The following is a 15,609-nucleotide window of genomic DNA, read 5'->3' on the forward strand; positions in this document are numbered from 1 at the left end:
TGCTTTTTTTAACTCGTTAACCAGATTACTAGATGCTCTTTTCAACTCACATATAATTTCAGTTACTATTGATGACCCAGCAAGTGAACTACATGATCCTTGGATGAGGCTAGTGTTTTATTTATGCAAACTGTCCTTGTGATATAAATGTCTGAACACAATGGATACGTGATTTTTTTGTTCTACTGAATATTCAATAAGAATTTTTTTTCTGTGAAGCTTCAGGCTTGAGTCTGACATAGGTCACGAGTGAAATCGTTCTCTCAGCCCTTCTCCTCACCCCATGCCTGCCTGTTTTTATGGCCTCTAGTACTGTAGTATCAGAACACCTCATTATTTAGAAGTAGAAATAACAAGCAATAGCAATCTCACTCTGTAAAATAAATAACTTAAGTTTGATCATTTCAGTATAGTCCTCAGTTCGCATTTTTCCATATTAGAGATAGCTTAATCTCTGAAGATTTGGAGTGTGGATTCAGAGCAGACTCCAAACCTCAGGGTCTTTGCTATCCAAAACCTATGGATGTTCCTCAAGGACCCATTCTTTCCTTTAATACAATCTTTCTTCTCTCCAATATCTGTAGGAAAGCTAAGTGGAAGTAGCTAGTAGAACCCCTTCCCAACTCTATTTTCTATACAAGTAGCTGTGAGTTCCCCTGTGCTATTTTAGGAGGATGGCTGGTAGACCACCTCTCACCTGATGTTCTAAGAGGATGGTGTCTTGCCTTCTGTCTCAGTTGCTTCCTATGGAGATGGTGTTTCTGGTAGACCTGCTCCGATAAAGTCCTAAGTGAAATATTATAGGGGCTGGGAAACTTGCCATCCCACCATTTCTACAGTAGTGAAAGGCAGATTCTCACTCTTAGGTCCTGCTACATCTGCTCCTTTAAATCTCACAGTATTCTTAGGGTGATACTTCTGTGCTTCTGCAGCATAACTGGGGATGGAGACCATGCACAGGTGCTTTCATTAATGTGGACATTGGGAAAGAATAGATGATTCTTTTATGTGGGCATAGGGTAAATTAGAACTGTCCCATCTCTTCTCTGGGAAGTAGGTGTGTGTTGGTGGGAGGGAAGGGAATAGGGTACAATCTGGTATTGAACTTTTCCTTACCTCAAGAAAATACTCTGATTTGGTTCAGCTCTAGGAATGATCCAAGCAGCGGAGAGCAGGCGATGGGAAGGAGCATTCTTATTTTATCCATGATAGTTCCCTATGCCTTGACAGTGAGATTTGTTAGGTAGTGGAACAGTTTCCCAAGGCTTATGGTAGACAGTCCATTGGAATGTTCTAAGCTAGACATATCACTAGAATTTGTAACATAGGAAACAATACTTCCCTGACCAAAAAACGGTCTAAAGGCATAGATATTTTACCATTCTTAATTTTATGGGTTTATGGTAATTCATGCACCAGCACTACCACACTACAAAGTTAGTCTCTAACGATGTATTTACTGCTGGATATTGTCCACAATTGTTTTCATAGCCTTCGCCTATCTGTAAAGAGAGAAAAAAATGCACAGATCATTTTTCATATTTTCCCCCATTTTTTTTTATTTGGGTCAGTCATGTTTTTTCATGGCGCACTGTAATCATTTGCATCAAGATACACAGGATATGGAAAGCAAGCTATTATTTCCTGGCTTTAATTAGAGTTCACTAAGCTCTTTGGAGCAAAGACTTTTTCTTATGTGTTTGTACTGTGCCTTGCACACTGAGGGCCTTGGCTGGGGGCCCCAGGCACTACCGCAGTATAAATAATAATTTTATACTCTTGGCACAGAGAAGCAGAAAAAGTAGAACTTCAAGGAAGACTCAGCAATAGAAAAGTGGCAGGGTGGGGTGGGAAGTGAGATATCAAGTAGGTGAGGAAGCCTGTGCAGCTATCAACATACCATGCTTTTTCCAGCAGCCCATGAATAAGCGACATGGAAAAAAATCTGTAAAACTTGTAATACAAAAGGCTTGAGTATGAGATGCATATTTGCTAGTTTATTGTAGTTTGGATCAGGTAAAGAAGAGCCTGATTTGTTCCAGAGCCTATGTCTTATTTTTTCTTATGGCTTAGTCCCTGGTGGAGGCCATCAACAATGTCCATAATCTACTCAGTGTAAAGAAACTCTTCTGCTTCAGTAAATCCTGCTTTCTTTTCTTAGGACCAGGCACCTCCTTTGTAAAATGGTTCAGTAGGTATCCCGTAGCTTCTCTGGTCCCATTTCTTTATAAGGCTAAATTGAGTTTATTGCTTAACTTCCTGGTGCTAATCTGTATTGTGAGCTATCATATTATTTGATCATTTAGTCTATTAAACCACCTGGTAAATTGTTTATTCTTCTGGGATAGTAATTTGTTTAAAATCTGTTTTGCTGGGTTTATCTGTGCACATTCATTTGCATTTGCAATCATTCTCTACTTGTTTTTCATGTGAACTTTGTTTGCATTTCTGTCATGGTGAAATGATTACTAAATTAATTTACTCAATGTGTCCTTGTCTTGCATACATATCTAAGGGAGATGCTATTTGTTCTCTGCTGCAGCTTACATATGTAGGACTTGATTCTCCACTCCCTTCTTCCACTGAATGGTAAATCTATCCTTCACAGCTGCAATTTTCTTATCAGTTCTGCAAAACAGCTGAAGTCGAAGCATCCTATTATAATTTTATCCTGATTTCTACGTCTTCTTAATAAAGCTTGTGAAATAATTGAGAAGAAAAATATACTTTCAAATAAAACACCAAATATAATAATGGGATTATATTATTCTCAAGTATTTGGACGATCTCCAGGTATTCATGAAATGCTTGTGAATCCCAAAAGTTTCATGAACTGCAGCATAACTGCAAAAAGAACAGGAGTACTTATGCTTATGAATAATGAGCAGATCTGTAGAATTGGGATGGGTTTGTAAATGATTCACAAATGGGTGCTAAATTTGCAACAAATATATTCATAATGAATAATTCAACCAGGTCTTCTACTTAGGCATACATAGTCTTCAGCCTAATTCTGTATCCATCCAAGACACCTTTGCTTGTGCACCTTTGCTTTGCTGTGCAGTGAAAAATCTTTCCTATGAAAATAAACCATAAATGTAGCAGAACATTTCTAAGTAATCCTGTCTTCCTCTTGCAACCCTTTTTTTAAATTTACCCTACAATAACTTTCCATCACTTTAGTTATTGCAATTGATAAGAATGACATGACTGTATATTTCACTTTCACAACCACCACTTTCTCATACGATTAGTTAAAGACTGGTCTTTGGCATAGCTGTCCCATCTTAGTTGCTCAGTACCCCACTGATGCAGGCCCTGTAAATACCTAGCTAGATCTTCTATGACAATGTCTGCTCTTTAATGATCATGACTGCAATTTTATCTGCCTTTGTACTTGAGATTGTTGTTTCCTATCCACTAGTTGCTTCACAGTTCCATTACTTCTCAGTGTTGGTGACTGTACACATATACACAGCACATTGTTCTAGTTTGACTTTTAGTACCACTGTCCGTCTTGCTTGAACATCCTTTCATTCCAACAGCATGTTTACCACTCTGTATAAAATTCTATCACTTGGATTTATGCCTCCTCTCAGCTGTGTGATGTTAGTATATAATATAAAGGGGCCATTAAATACAGCCATTTGAGTTATCCCATCATAAAGTACCTTAGAAGCTGTGAGACGTGTTTGTGGAGACTGTATCTAAGACATTAATGTTGATGCCTGGTAACAACTCCAACTCCAGTTGATACTAAGAGAGAAGACAGACTAGATGTGGTCCCATCTCAGAACCCTGATACTGTCCTGTCACCATGAACACTGAGGATGTTCTAATCTGAATTTTGTGGATTGGGTCTTTCTATAATGGGCCCAAACCAAACCCTATTCTGGACAACCCCATCCTCAGGAACAGTTTGGATCCAGATCTAAATCTGGTCTGAACTCTACAATGTGGACCCATTTCTAATGGAGACATGTACAGTAGTTTGGAGATAAATGTTGAAAGTGATGCTTCTCTTTTTTCAGGGTGGGGAGTAAGGAATATTTCTACTATTTTAAATTAAGCTTCTTGTTCCAAGATTGAAGAAGAGATCAAAAAGCACCACAACTGCTTTACCTAATGCGGCCAGACTGGTCTAAGCTAAGAACAGTTTGACTCAGTCATGTTGGTCTTGGCTGTTAGGAACCTAATACCAGTTTTTCCCCATGTAAAGCTGCATGCACATATTTCAGTCAGATGAACTGATTTTAAAATAAAACCTGATTGCTAAAATCCCACAAGATGAAACAAATATTGGCAAGAATATTGCAGATATTTGATTTTCTCTAAATGGAAACAACTTATATATCTTAAGTTCCTATATCTGCTTATATATCTGCTTTTCTGAAAACTGCTGAAGGTTATTTTTAAATCAGTAAAACATGTAGTGTTAATTATATCTTAAGTCCTCCTTTTTTGCATATTTCAGTGACTCCTAAAACATGCACATTGAAAGGATGCTGTGATATTCGTTTTTGTTGTTCTAAGAATTCAGTATTCATGATTGCCAAGAATAGACCTAGAAAGTGGAAGAGGGCAATTGAATTTTCTCTAACATACAAAATAGCCATGATAACTGCTAAGAGAACCAAATTGCATGGGTTTCAAAATCTGCACTGAGCAGTCATTAAGTATTGTTCTTAGTTGTGTGATTTCATTTCATTAAGTATTTGCATACTAATAGAAAGCTAAAGTTATGAGTCTACTGTTGAGTGATGGCCAGCCACTCCCCTCCAGCCCTTGTGTTTACTTCCAGTCACCCACATTGCATTGGCAAAGCACAGGGAGAAGCTTAATGCTGTTAGCTGCAGTAAACCAAATCAAAATTGAGATGAATAATGAACTTAATTTGCAAAAAAGACAGTCTGTTTGATATTTCATCTAATAAGGTAAGTTAATAAACATTCTAGGCAACAGAAAGGAAAATATTCTTTTTTTATTGTTTAAAGCCTGAATAAAATCCAGGAATAAAATTTTTATCCTCACATGCTGGAGTTTATTTCAAATTTCATCCAATGTGTGAATTAGAGATGAATAATCTAGCACTTGAATGCCACTAGTGACCTGTCTTTTGTTTATTTGGGGACCCAGAAATATACATAAGAAAAATCCAACTTTTTACACAAAAAAAAATACGAAAATAAATTTACCAGTCACTGCAAGCTTGCTAATGATAAATTTAGTCTCTTTCAGAGCAAAGTAAATTTAGTTAAAGATCAGAGCATGTAAATGGCACAGCAAATGCAACTGAAACCAGTGAAGGGATTGGCTATTGACTGTTTGTGTTTTGCATAGTCTGTTTATGTACAGTAAATCTAATAGCTGATGTTTGAGCAGAAAGAAAGAAACCATAGTCAATATTATTTTTCATAATTGTAAGAAACATTATATTTCTACGTGATTACTCATAATGGAAGTGATGTGTTTCATTAGCTGACCCAGTTCTGAGGCCTTTGTTAGGTGCTCTTTTTCTTCCTTATATTTGTTTTCTATTTCATCAGACTTTTTTGTTTAATTAAAGCACATTCTTCTTTACTAGTTCTGTAAAGAATGAAAAATCACTATGAAAGATCTCACTTTAAATTTATTAAAGCCCACTTGAAAAATAAAATGCCTCTAATCTCCATATTATTTTGTTTAACAGCTTGATAATAAAAATGAGATTTTAATTAAAGAGGGGACGTTCTTTGGATTTGGCTTTTATTTTCCACTGTTCTCTTTCTCTCTCTGTCTCTCCTTCTCCCCCTCTCTTCTGGAAGTAAAAATACTCTATGTGATGCAGAATGGTTTAATTTAGTTAGGCTGTAGTATAATATTCACAATGCTGAAAAAAAATATATTGTTGAGGCAATTGGATATTACAATATCCTTAAACATTAAAGAAAAGTGAAGATACTTTCTCAGGTATAGAGCTCTTATTCCCCTGTATCTTCAAAGGCAGCAGCCACTATCTACATATACTTATGTGCAGCATAGTATTTGACCTTGCAAGATACATGCTGGCCATCAAAAGTTGCCAGGGCTGAGCAAACCTCCCAATCAGAAAAAATGATCTGAAAACTCACATAGCCACTTATCCTCAACATTTCCCCAGTACTTTTGGATGCACAGCCCTGCAATATGTGACACCGTATCTGAGAATGTAATAATAAGGCCCTTGGAAATATTAATGTTTGTTTTATTTTTGGTTATATATAGTCAATTTTATTTTTAGTTCTCTAAGGACTGAGTATTCAATATATTTCTTTTTCCCCAGAATCTGAATCATTTTTCTGTGACAGCAGATGATATCAGTCTCCTAAGCCACAGAAGCTTTCTGCTTTAAGACCCTAAGTAGAGGCAATAAGTGAAAAACAAAACCCAGCATTGATTTGAAATACTTTTAGTAAATTGTTGTTTATATTAAAAAGGTATGTAGAAGTAGCAATACAAGAAATATGTCTAATGTTGTTGACTTTTAAAAATAAGAATTTGATATATAGTAGGAGTTTTATCTAGTAGGTAGGACAGAGGATTGAGATTCAGCTGGACTCCTGAGTTCTATTTCCACTCTGACACAAACTCATTTTTTAAGACTGTGCTTATATAGCTTCTACCGAAATTATCAGATTTGGATGCCTAAACTTAACGTGTAAATCTATACTAGATCAGCTATAATGAGGACTCTCTAAATGAGCTCTGAAAATTAGGGCACTTATTTTAGAGCTTAAGTACTGTGTTGATTTAGATACGTAACTTTATATGAAGTATGAAAATATTGACCTACATGCTCTGTGCCTCAATTTACCCATCAGCAAAGGGAGAATAATAATAATGCCTAGCATGTAAGGGGGATGTGTGGTTTAATTTATTAATGTTTGTGAAGCACTTTGAGATCCTTTCATATAAGGTGTTATAAAGACATAGCTAATAATAAATTAAATGTCAACTACTTTATCAGCATTTTTCCCTGTACAAATGCTCTCATTCATCACTGTGATACAGTTTTACCCTGATAGGTTTCAGAGTGGTAGCCATGTTAGTCTGTATCAGCAAAAATGATAAGGAGTCCTTGTGGCACCTTAGAGACTAGCAAATTTTTTGGGGCATAAGGTTTCGTGAGGTAAAACCCACTTCATCAGATGCATGAAGTGGAAAATACAGTAGGCAGGTATAAATACACAGCACAGGAAAAGATGGGAGTTGCCTTACCAAGTGGGGGGTCAATGCTAATGAGCCAATTTAGTTAAGGTGGAAGTGGCCTATTCTCAACAGTTGACAAGAATGGGTGAATACCAAGGGAAGGAAAATCACTTTTGTAGTGCTAATGAGGCCAATGCAATCAAGTATCAAAGGAGTAGCCCTGTTAGTCTGGATCTGTAAAAGCAGCAAAGAATCCTGTGGCACCTTATAGACTAACAGACGTTTTGGAGCATGAGTGAAAGCTCATGCTCCAAAACGTCTGTTAGTTTATAAGGTGCCACAGGATTCTTTGCTGCCAATGCAATCAAGGTTGCCCATTTCAAAGAGTTGACAAGAAGGTGTGACTATCAGCAGAGGGAAATTACTTTTTGTAGTGACCCAGCCATTCCCAGGCTTTATTCAGGCCTAATTTGATGGTGTCCAGTTTGCAAATTAATTCCAGTTCTGCAGTTCTCATTGGAGTCTATTTTTGAAGTTTTGTTGTTGAAGAATTGCCACTTTTGAGTCTGTTATTGAGTGACCAGGGAGATTGAAGTGCTCTCCTACTGGTTTTTTAATGTTATAATTCCTGATGTCTGATTTGTGTTCATTTATCCTTTTGCATAGAGACTGTCCAGTTTGACCAGTGTACATGGCAGAGGGGCATTGCTGGCACATGATGGCATATATCACATTGGTAGATGTGCAGGTGAATGAGCCCCTGATGGTGTGGCTTATCTGGTAAGGTCCTATGATTATGTCCCTTGAATAGATATACAGACAGAGTTGGCAACGAGGTTTGTTGCAGGGATTGGTTCCTGGGTTAGTGTTTTTGTTGTGTGGTGTGTAGTTGGTGGTGAGTATTTGCTTCAGGTTGGGGGGCTGTCTGTAAGTGAGGACTGGCTTGTCTCCCAAGGTCTATGAGAATGAGGGCTTGTCCTTCAAGATAGGTTGTAGATCCTTGATGATGCGCTGGAGAGGTTTTAGTTGGGGGCTGTAGGTGGCGGCAAGTGGCGTTCTGTTACTTTTTTTGTCGGGCCTGTCCTGTAGTAGGTGATTTCTGGGTACCCTTCTGGTTCTGTCAGTCTGTTTCTTCACTTCACCAGGTGGTCATTGTAGTTTTAAGAATACTTGATAGAGATCCTGTAGGTGTTTGTCTCAGGGATTGGAGAAAATATGGTTGTATCTTTGTGTCACTACAAAAAGTAATTTCCCTCTGCTGATACTCACACCTTCTTGTCAATTGTTTGAAATGGGCCACTCCATCTGATGAAGTGGGTTTTAGTCCACCAAAGCTTATGCCCAAATAAATTTGTTAGTCTCTAAGGTGCAACAAGGACTCCTCATTAGTTTCACTGTGGTGTAACATGATTGAAATTGATAGTTACTCCATCATAAAACTGGAGTAAAGTGGTAGTGAATCAGGACCTGCATAATATTATAATATTTTCTTAGAAAATTGATACCTGCAAAGCAAAAATGAAAATTGGCTTAAACAGATTTCTGCAAGCAAGCTGACCAAACTATATAAGCCAAAAAAAAAAGTTGTAACTAGCACCACCGCTTTTTAGTGAATGGTTATTTTTGTGGAATTGTCCTTGTAGTTCCCTGTTCACTGAAGCTTGACCAATATGTATCATACCCTGACTTCCCAAATGCTATGAATTGAAATTAGACTTCTCTTTGTGGTGTTGCATTCTAGGTTATCACATAACTCTGTGTTTAGCTCAGTTTTTCCCCTTGCCATATTGTCAGGGGTGCTGGAATAATTTGTGTAGTGGGAGTGATGAGAGCCATTGAAATTGCAAACCCTGTATCTGAGGGAAACCACTTCAAGCCAGGGGGTGCAGCAGCACCCTGAGCACCCCTACTTCCAGCACTTATGTATATTGCCATTTTCTTTGTCAAATATGGACTTCCCCTACCAGCCTCAGTGTAGTAATGGGTACTTGAAATTTTTTACTTTCTTATTTTTACACCCGCAAGTTCCCCCATTCTGGAATTGTTCAGACAGCAGCGACCAGTTGTCTTTTTGGTGCCTTTGGACCTCTGAATTCTGTCTTTACCTTCACATCTCAATAGCTCTGCAACAGCAAAGTGGATGTTGACAAGATTTTTTCTTGTTTTTCACTAAATAAGCCTGTGTCACTGAGCTAGAAGAGCCTAGACTTCTGAATGATGATCTGATGCATTGTGTTCACTTGCACACACACAGAGCTAAATTTTCAAAGCTGGACAGGACCCCCATTCATGCATGGAATTACACATGTGCGTGTGTAAGTACGAGCTTACGTGGCAAACCCATTGCAACCAGCTTCGGAAACTTGTTCAGTAGTATCTAAACCACTGGGATAATCTTTGACAAAAGGCACTGTATGCACTAAGACATCAAATTTCTTAATTTGTTGTGTTAGAGTTCTGATTCCCACAGCAACTACATCTCATCTGTATTACAGCTAAATACTAAAACATTATATCCAACTATACATAGAGTATTGCAAAAACTACAGGCGCACAACTTGGCTGAGATATGGATGATGTGTAGTAACTTTGAATTCCCAGACTTTTGACCAATTAAAAGTCTCAGCCTTAATGTTGCATTAACATAGGTTTTTAATTTAATGCAGTATAATTTGTTTTTAATTAATTTAGTATAACAAGATAAGCATAGATACTAAAATCAAACATAATGAATGGAAATTAAATGGAAGAGATCTATGAAGTAAATGTTCCCTCAGAGCATTCAGATGTACTGTACATCATACAGCTTTAAATAATCTTTATCCTAAGGGTGACTAGAAATCTATTTTCTTGAGCTTTTCTTATATGTTGTAAAGTTCCTGTGAGGTGTCCCAGCTTTTCATTCACAATGTCAGCAAGCCCTGATTTTACTAATCTTGTGTCAAATTCTTTATGAACAATTTGGAAATGCAACTCTTTACTCCCAACACAGGAGGTAGGGGGAAGGGGTGATTTTGCATGGTCCTAGGTGTATTTGAGAAATACTGAGGGTACGAACTGCATTCATTTTATTTTATTTGCCCTACAAATGGTGCACGAATCTAAGCTGTGTCATAAGTGTACTGGTGAAAACGAAAAAGTGTAAAATACTCCCTTAGGCTGTGGATCCAAAGTCAAAGCCAATATCAAAAGATATGTACATATATAAATATACACACACAAGAAGTGGGCATGAACTGGAACTCCAAATTTGGGGTTAGATGTATCATGTTCAGGGCATCAGCTCTAAGTCAGTCCCTGGGGTGTTCATATGAAACCAAAGCTGGATTTGGGCCTAATTAACGGTTCTTGTTTGGTTTCTTAACTACTGATCTCCAGGTGCCCACCTTCCCTTTATCTGGTACTTCCTGCTGAAAGTACCTTCCTCTCAAGTCCTGCACCAGTTACTCAGAAGGAGAGGGGTGAAAGAGAGATTTATTTAAATGTGTGGGGGTTTTTTCATATGGCAATGTAAATACACATGGGATTGTTTAATAGGTGAACTAGGCCCAACCCAAAATATGTCTCTTCTCTGGAGAGCTTAAATTCCTGAGGCATTGATAGGTACAGTAGAGTGCAAAACAATACAAAACAAACTCAGTGTGCTGTGTAGACATTTGAACTGTAAAGCTTCATAGAACTAGAGTTTTCAGGGCAGTAAGTGGGAATTATTTCAAGGATATAGATGAGTGTAAAAGAAGGCATGAAGAAAGAAGTGTGCAGAGGAGTAAGGGGCAGTCAGGAGTGGTAAAAAGACATTCTGGCAGAGAGATAGGCGAGAGTAGACTTATGGGGTGAAATCTTGACTTCACTGAAATCAGTAGCAAAACTCCCGTTGACTTCAGTAGGGCCAGGATTTGCACCCATGGTGTACTTCGGAAGAGAAACAGAAGCTTAATACAGAAGAGGAGGAGGGCCAGTGCAGAAATTCCAATGATAAGGCAATAATACAATAATAGTACCAAAGGAGGAGGATGAACTGGAGGAAGTCAAAAGGAAAAAAGCTGCAATTGTCAGCATAAAGTTACCAAAGAATGAAATATTGTTATGGCAGTAGGGAGGGAGGAAGGAATGAATTTTGGAAATATTGTGAAAAAAGGATTCAGGATTTGATGAGGTCTTGGATGTGACAAGAAAAGAAATAAAGGAACCAAAAACTACACCAGGATGGTTTACAACTAGTTTGGGTGGCTAATTATAATCATTTGGGGTCTGTGGAATACTTTTTTCTTCATCTGGTGCAGTGTTTTGTTGAGTTAAGTTTTATAGCAACATCGCCAGAGTTTGTATGCCATAAAGCTTGACCTGCATTGGCTGCAGTTACATTTGAAAGGGCTTATCTGCCTTCAGGACTTGTCATGTTCCTGGTTATGGGGAGTCAGCAACTGAACGTTAATTTAAATTTAACAAACAACTAAGTAAATGTTTGACTTTTCATTATGACAGGTTAAACAAACTGCTGCGTGAGTGCTCTAAGAGGAGACAGTAGATAAGAAGCAGTAAGCTGCATTGAAAGTTGTGTCTTGTGGGATAACATTTAACAATTTATATAGCACCAATTTCCACAGGAAAAGGGACTACAGATTATAATCCCTATTAGGGGGACACTGCTATTTAAATGTTGTAGGTCAAATTTTGACCCCTAAAATTTGACAGTGTCCATTTAGTATAACATATAATGATCACCTTGCGAGCCATATAAATTGCCTTTATATGTTAATTGCAGTAAAGGGAAGGAGAAAAGAATAGATGGGAAAACTAAAGATTACAGGTACATTATTTTTTTAAAATGTTGCCTACTTGCTTTAATAATTTTGGAACATCTACTAAAATTTTGCCAATCTTGAAAAATTGGGGTGCTGCAATCAAAGAACTGACTGCAGGACTACTCCTTCAGTAACCCTATTCCACTTCACATCTGCTCTCATTTCTACTGTTATTCCGGCAAGCATGTGTTTTCTCAACTTCACATCCCAAGATGATGGCCTGTAACCCCAGGCCAATAGGAATGGGAGGCAAGGCATGAACAAGGCAGCTGTCCTCATGGAATAGGGTGACCAAACATCAAGTGTGAAAAATTGGGATGGGGGTGGGGGGGTAAGAGGATCCTATATAAGAAAAAGATCCAAAAATTGGGACTGTCCCTATAAAATCAGGACATCTGGTCACCCTACCAGGGAATTTCCAAAGTTGTCTGAAAACACATTCTGATTATTATGATTTTCTTTTAACAAAGAGCAAATGTAATGTTTGGATAAATTTATTTTAGATTAAAGGAAATAACAAGGAGAAAGAACAAATATAAAGTCACCATAAGAGAGAGAGGAGTGGATAGGTATGATTTTGAACACACAGCCATTTTTAACTTCTGAAACTCAGAGGGAGCATCTCTGCAGGCAGGCTATTGGGTTCACTTTATTAGAAAAGGTGTAGTACATTAAAAACAGCCTTAGAGTCCCACAACGATACATGCTGCTTCATTACATTTAACGTGCATCTAAACTGGAAATGGAAAGTAAGGCCACCTGGTGTGGAATATATCCTGAACCAAAACCCTAGGGTTGGATTCAGATCAGAACACACACACACAGCCCGTTTGAAGAGATTCTGATTCAAGAATCTAGATTTGTCACCTCTGTACCATGCAAGGGCTGACCCTTTTCTTCCCTGCAAATATGTTAACTATACTAGAGCCGCTAGGCTTTACTTAGAAACCCAAGATCAGAGTCATATATCCTTTCAGTGAAAGCTCAGCTGCAATTTACTGTTTTCTAATCTTACTGTTACTACAGAAGAAGGTATATTGAATATGTGAATTGTGTTTATTACTCTAGGTTCCCCAGGATGAATGGACCGGTTATGCTCCGCGAGGCAAAGATGACGAGATTCCATGCCGGCGGATGCGCAGTGGCAGTTACATTAAAGCAATGGGGGATGATGATAGCGGGGACTCAGACACCAGCCCGAAGCTATCACCAAAGATCGCAGCACGAAGGGAGAGCTATCTCAAGGCCACTCAGCCCTCACTTACGGAACTCACCACCCTCAAGTAAGACGTCAGAATGAACCACTGAGCCTCAGACCAACACATTTCGGTTCCTCTCTCCTTTCTCCACTTCCAAGTAAGGAAAGCACTTAAGCATGTGTTAAAGTCCCAATTAAGTCGTCATAAATGATTTCCTGAATGGGGTGAACTTTAACACATGCTTAAGTGCTTTTCTGAACTGGGGTACTAATGTTTAGGATTCAAACCAACAAAGCACCTAAATTGATTGATTTCCACAAGACTGCTTACATGCTCAAAATTACATACATTCTTTAAACGCCTTGTTGAATTAGAACCTTACGTGCCATATTCCACAAGCCTTACTGTGTATGTACTTGTGCAAATGTGAGTAAAATTTAACATGAGCGAGCAGGGGTGGCTCCAGGCACCAGCACAGCAAGCATGTGCTGGGGCAGCAAGCCACGGGGGGCAGCCTGCCTGTCACTGTGAGGGCGGCAAGTAGGCAGCTTTCGATGGCACGCCTGTGGGAGGTCCGCCAGACCCGCGGCTTCGGTGGCAGGGACGCCGATGGTGCAGCACCTCCCACAGGCATGCCACAGAATCCGCATGACCAGTGGACCGCCTGGGGCAGCAAAAAACATAGTGCCGCTCCTGTGAGCAAGGCATGTGAAATTAGCCCTAAATAAGTCTTTGTAAATCCTTTGACATTAAGCCCTGAAGAGTAGGCATTGTAAAATAGAGAAGTCCATATCTTCAACCCACCCATCCAAAAGTACATTATTATTTAATTGAGAACCATGACCAAAAAATTAAGTCTGAGAATTGCTTTAAAGAGACTTTGATTAAAAAAAAAAAAGTTACAAAGTGACACAGAGAATCTAAATCATCATTGTTTAATATTTGTAGCTCTTTTCACAAAAGCTAAAGTCCCTAAGGAGTTTCAGATAATGGAGAAGGAAAGTGTCAATATACTGGAGGAGGTAATAGCCTGTGGATAGAGCTTTGCTAGATGAAACAGCTTTGGAGATGTGTTAACTTGCTTGGAATGTGTTTTTTGAGTTAAAAGTAGCACTCAAAATAGATTGTTTTTTAAGACCAAAGAAAACATTCAGTGTATAATTTAAAAAACCCAAACAGCATAACATATATTTAATCTACATTTGTGCTGGGTTAGCACACAAAAACAACGATGAAAGAACAAGAGCCCATTGCTTCTGCCACTGAAATCAGTGGCAAAACTTTAACTGATTTACATCAAAGCGGGATTTGACCCAAACTAACTGAAAATCAAATAGTTTTATCTAACTAGAGCTAGATAAATGTTTCAGACATTCATTCTGAAGATTCTTTGTGAGAATGTCATAACATTTTGTAAAATATTTTACCAACTGGGACCCAAAGTAAAAATCCTTAATAACCCAAATTAATTATTTGAAAAATGTTGTTGTGGAAACTGAGGGAACATGTTACTGATTACTATGCAATGCCCTATGAAAGAGGGGGAAAGGAACAGTACGCAAGCAGCAACTGAGGAGAGTGAGCCAAAGAATCTAGAAAGAGACTGAAAACATATGTATACTTCATAATTTTGGGAGGCATTGAGATACCAACGTGGCAATCACTTCTCAGAAGATAATAGACCAGATTATATTAAATTAGGTTAGATTAAGTTAAATGTGTTCAGTTGCAGGGAGTGACTGCAAACAAGTGGCAGTAGCCAGAAAACTCTAGTGTAACTTTTCCCTAGATTTATATCAGGTGAAAAGTTTCCAAATGAATTATTATTTCCAGGGAAGCAGGAATATCTGCCAGATGCTAATTCAGAATTTATGGCTCCGAACATTGCTAATAGCAGTGGAGCAGAACTGTTGTTAGCAATACTGGGAAATCATTAAATGTTTTCCGAGTGTTGGCAGGGCAGTTCAGCTTCCAAGATCAGTGTCTGTTATTCCCTGCCCTTTGGCTTCTTCTCTCCTGGAACTCTAGATACTGTTCACATTCTCTCTGTGGCCTTGTGTTCAGGTTTCAGAAGCCTTAGTTTGCAGAATTTGTTACCGAACATCCTTTTCCTGTTGTGGCAGCAAAGCCATGTTCTGGCCTGGGGCTCCATGGCCTAATCTAAATGGATTCCAGTTACTCTCTTGCTTCTTAATTTTATTGGGCTCAGTATTACAAAATGCTGAGCACTCTGGCCCTGATCCAATAAAGCACTTAAGCATCATGCTTAATAAGCATATGAATAGTCCCACTGAAGTCAGTCATGCCACCAAAATGATATAAATGAAAGAAAAGTTGGGAGCAAAAAGAGAACAAACTACATGTTAGAAAAAACAGAAATCTATGACTCCTGCCCCACCCCTATCCCCCAGTAAATGGATAGCAAAGCTACGAGTAGA

The 15,609-nt window shown here is 38.4% G+C and overlaps 1 protein-coding gene across 4 annotated transcripts in view; it reads left to right on the forward strand.

Moving 5' to 3' along the window:
• The window catches only part of DLGAP1 (DLG associated protein 1), a 679,455-nt gene that overhangs the window by 435,637 nt on the left and 228,209 nt on the right, over positions 1 to 15,609 (forward strand). For 3 of the 4 annotated variants that reach the window (XM_030552824.1, XM_030552825.1, XM_030552827.1), the window contains one exon: positions 13,041 to 13,255. In XM_030552824.1, the coding sequence (XP_030408684.1) occupies positions 13,041 to 13,255 (215 nt within the window). Of the gene's footprint in view, positions 1 to 4,854; positions 4,935 to 13,040; positions 13,256 to 15,609 lie in introns of those variants that run through there. The other variant, XM_030552826.1, reaches the window with a different exon arrangement.

This window comes from Gopherus evgoodei, chromosome 2 (genome assembly GCF_007399415.2).
Source record: "Gopherus evgoodei ecotype Sinaloan lineage chromosome 2, rGopEvg1_v1.p, whole genome shotgun sequence".
NCBI lineage: Eukaryota > Metazoa > Chordata > Testudines > Testudinidae > Gopherus > Gopherus evgoodei.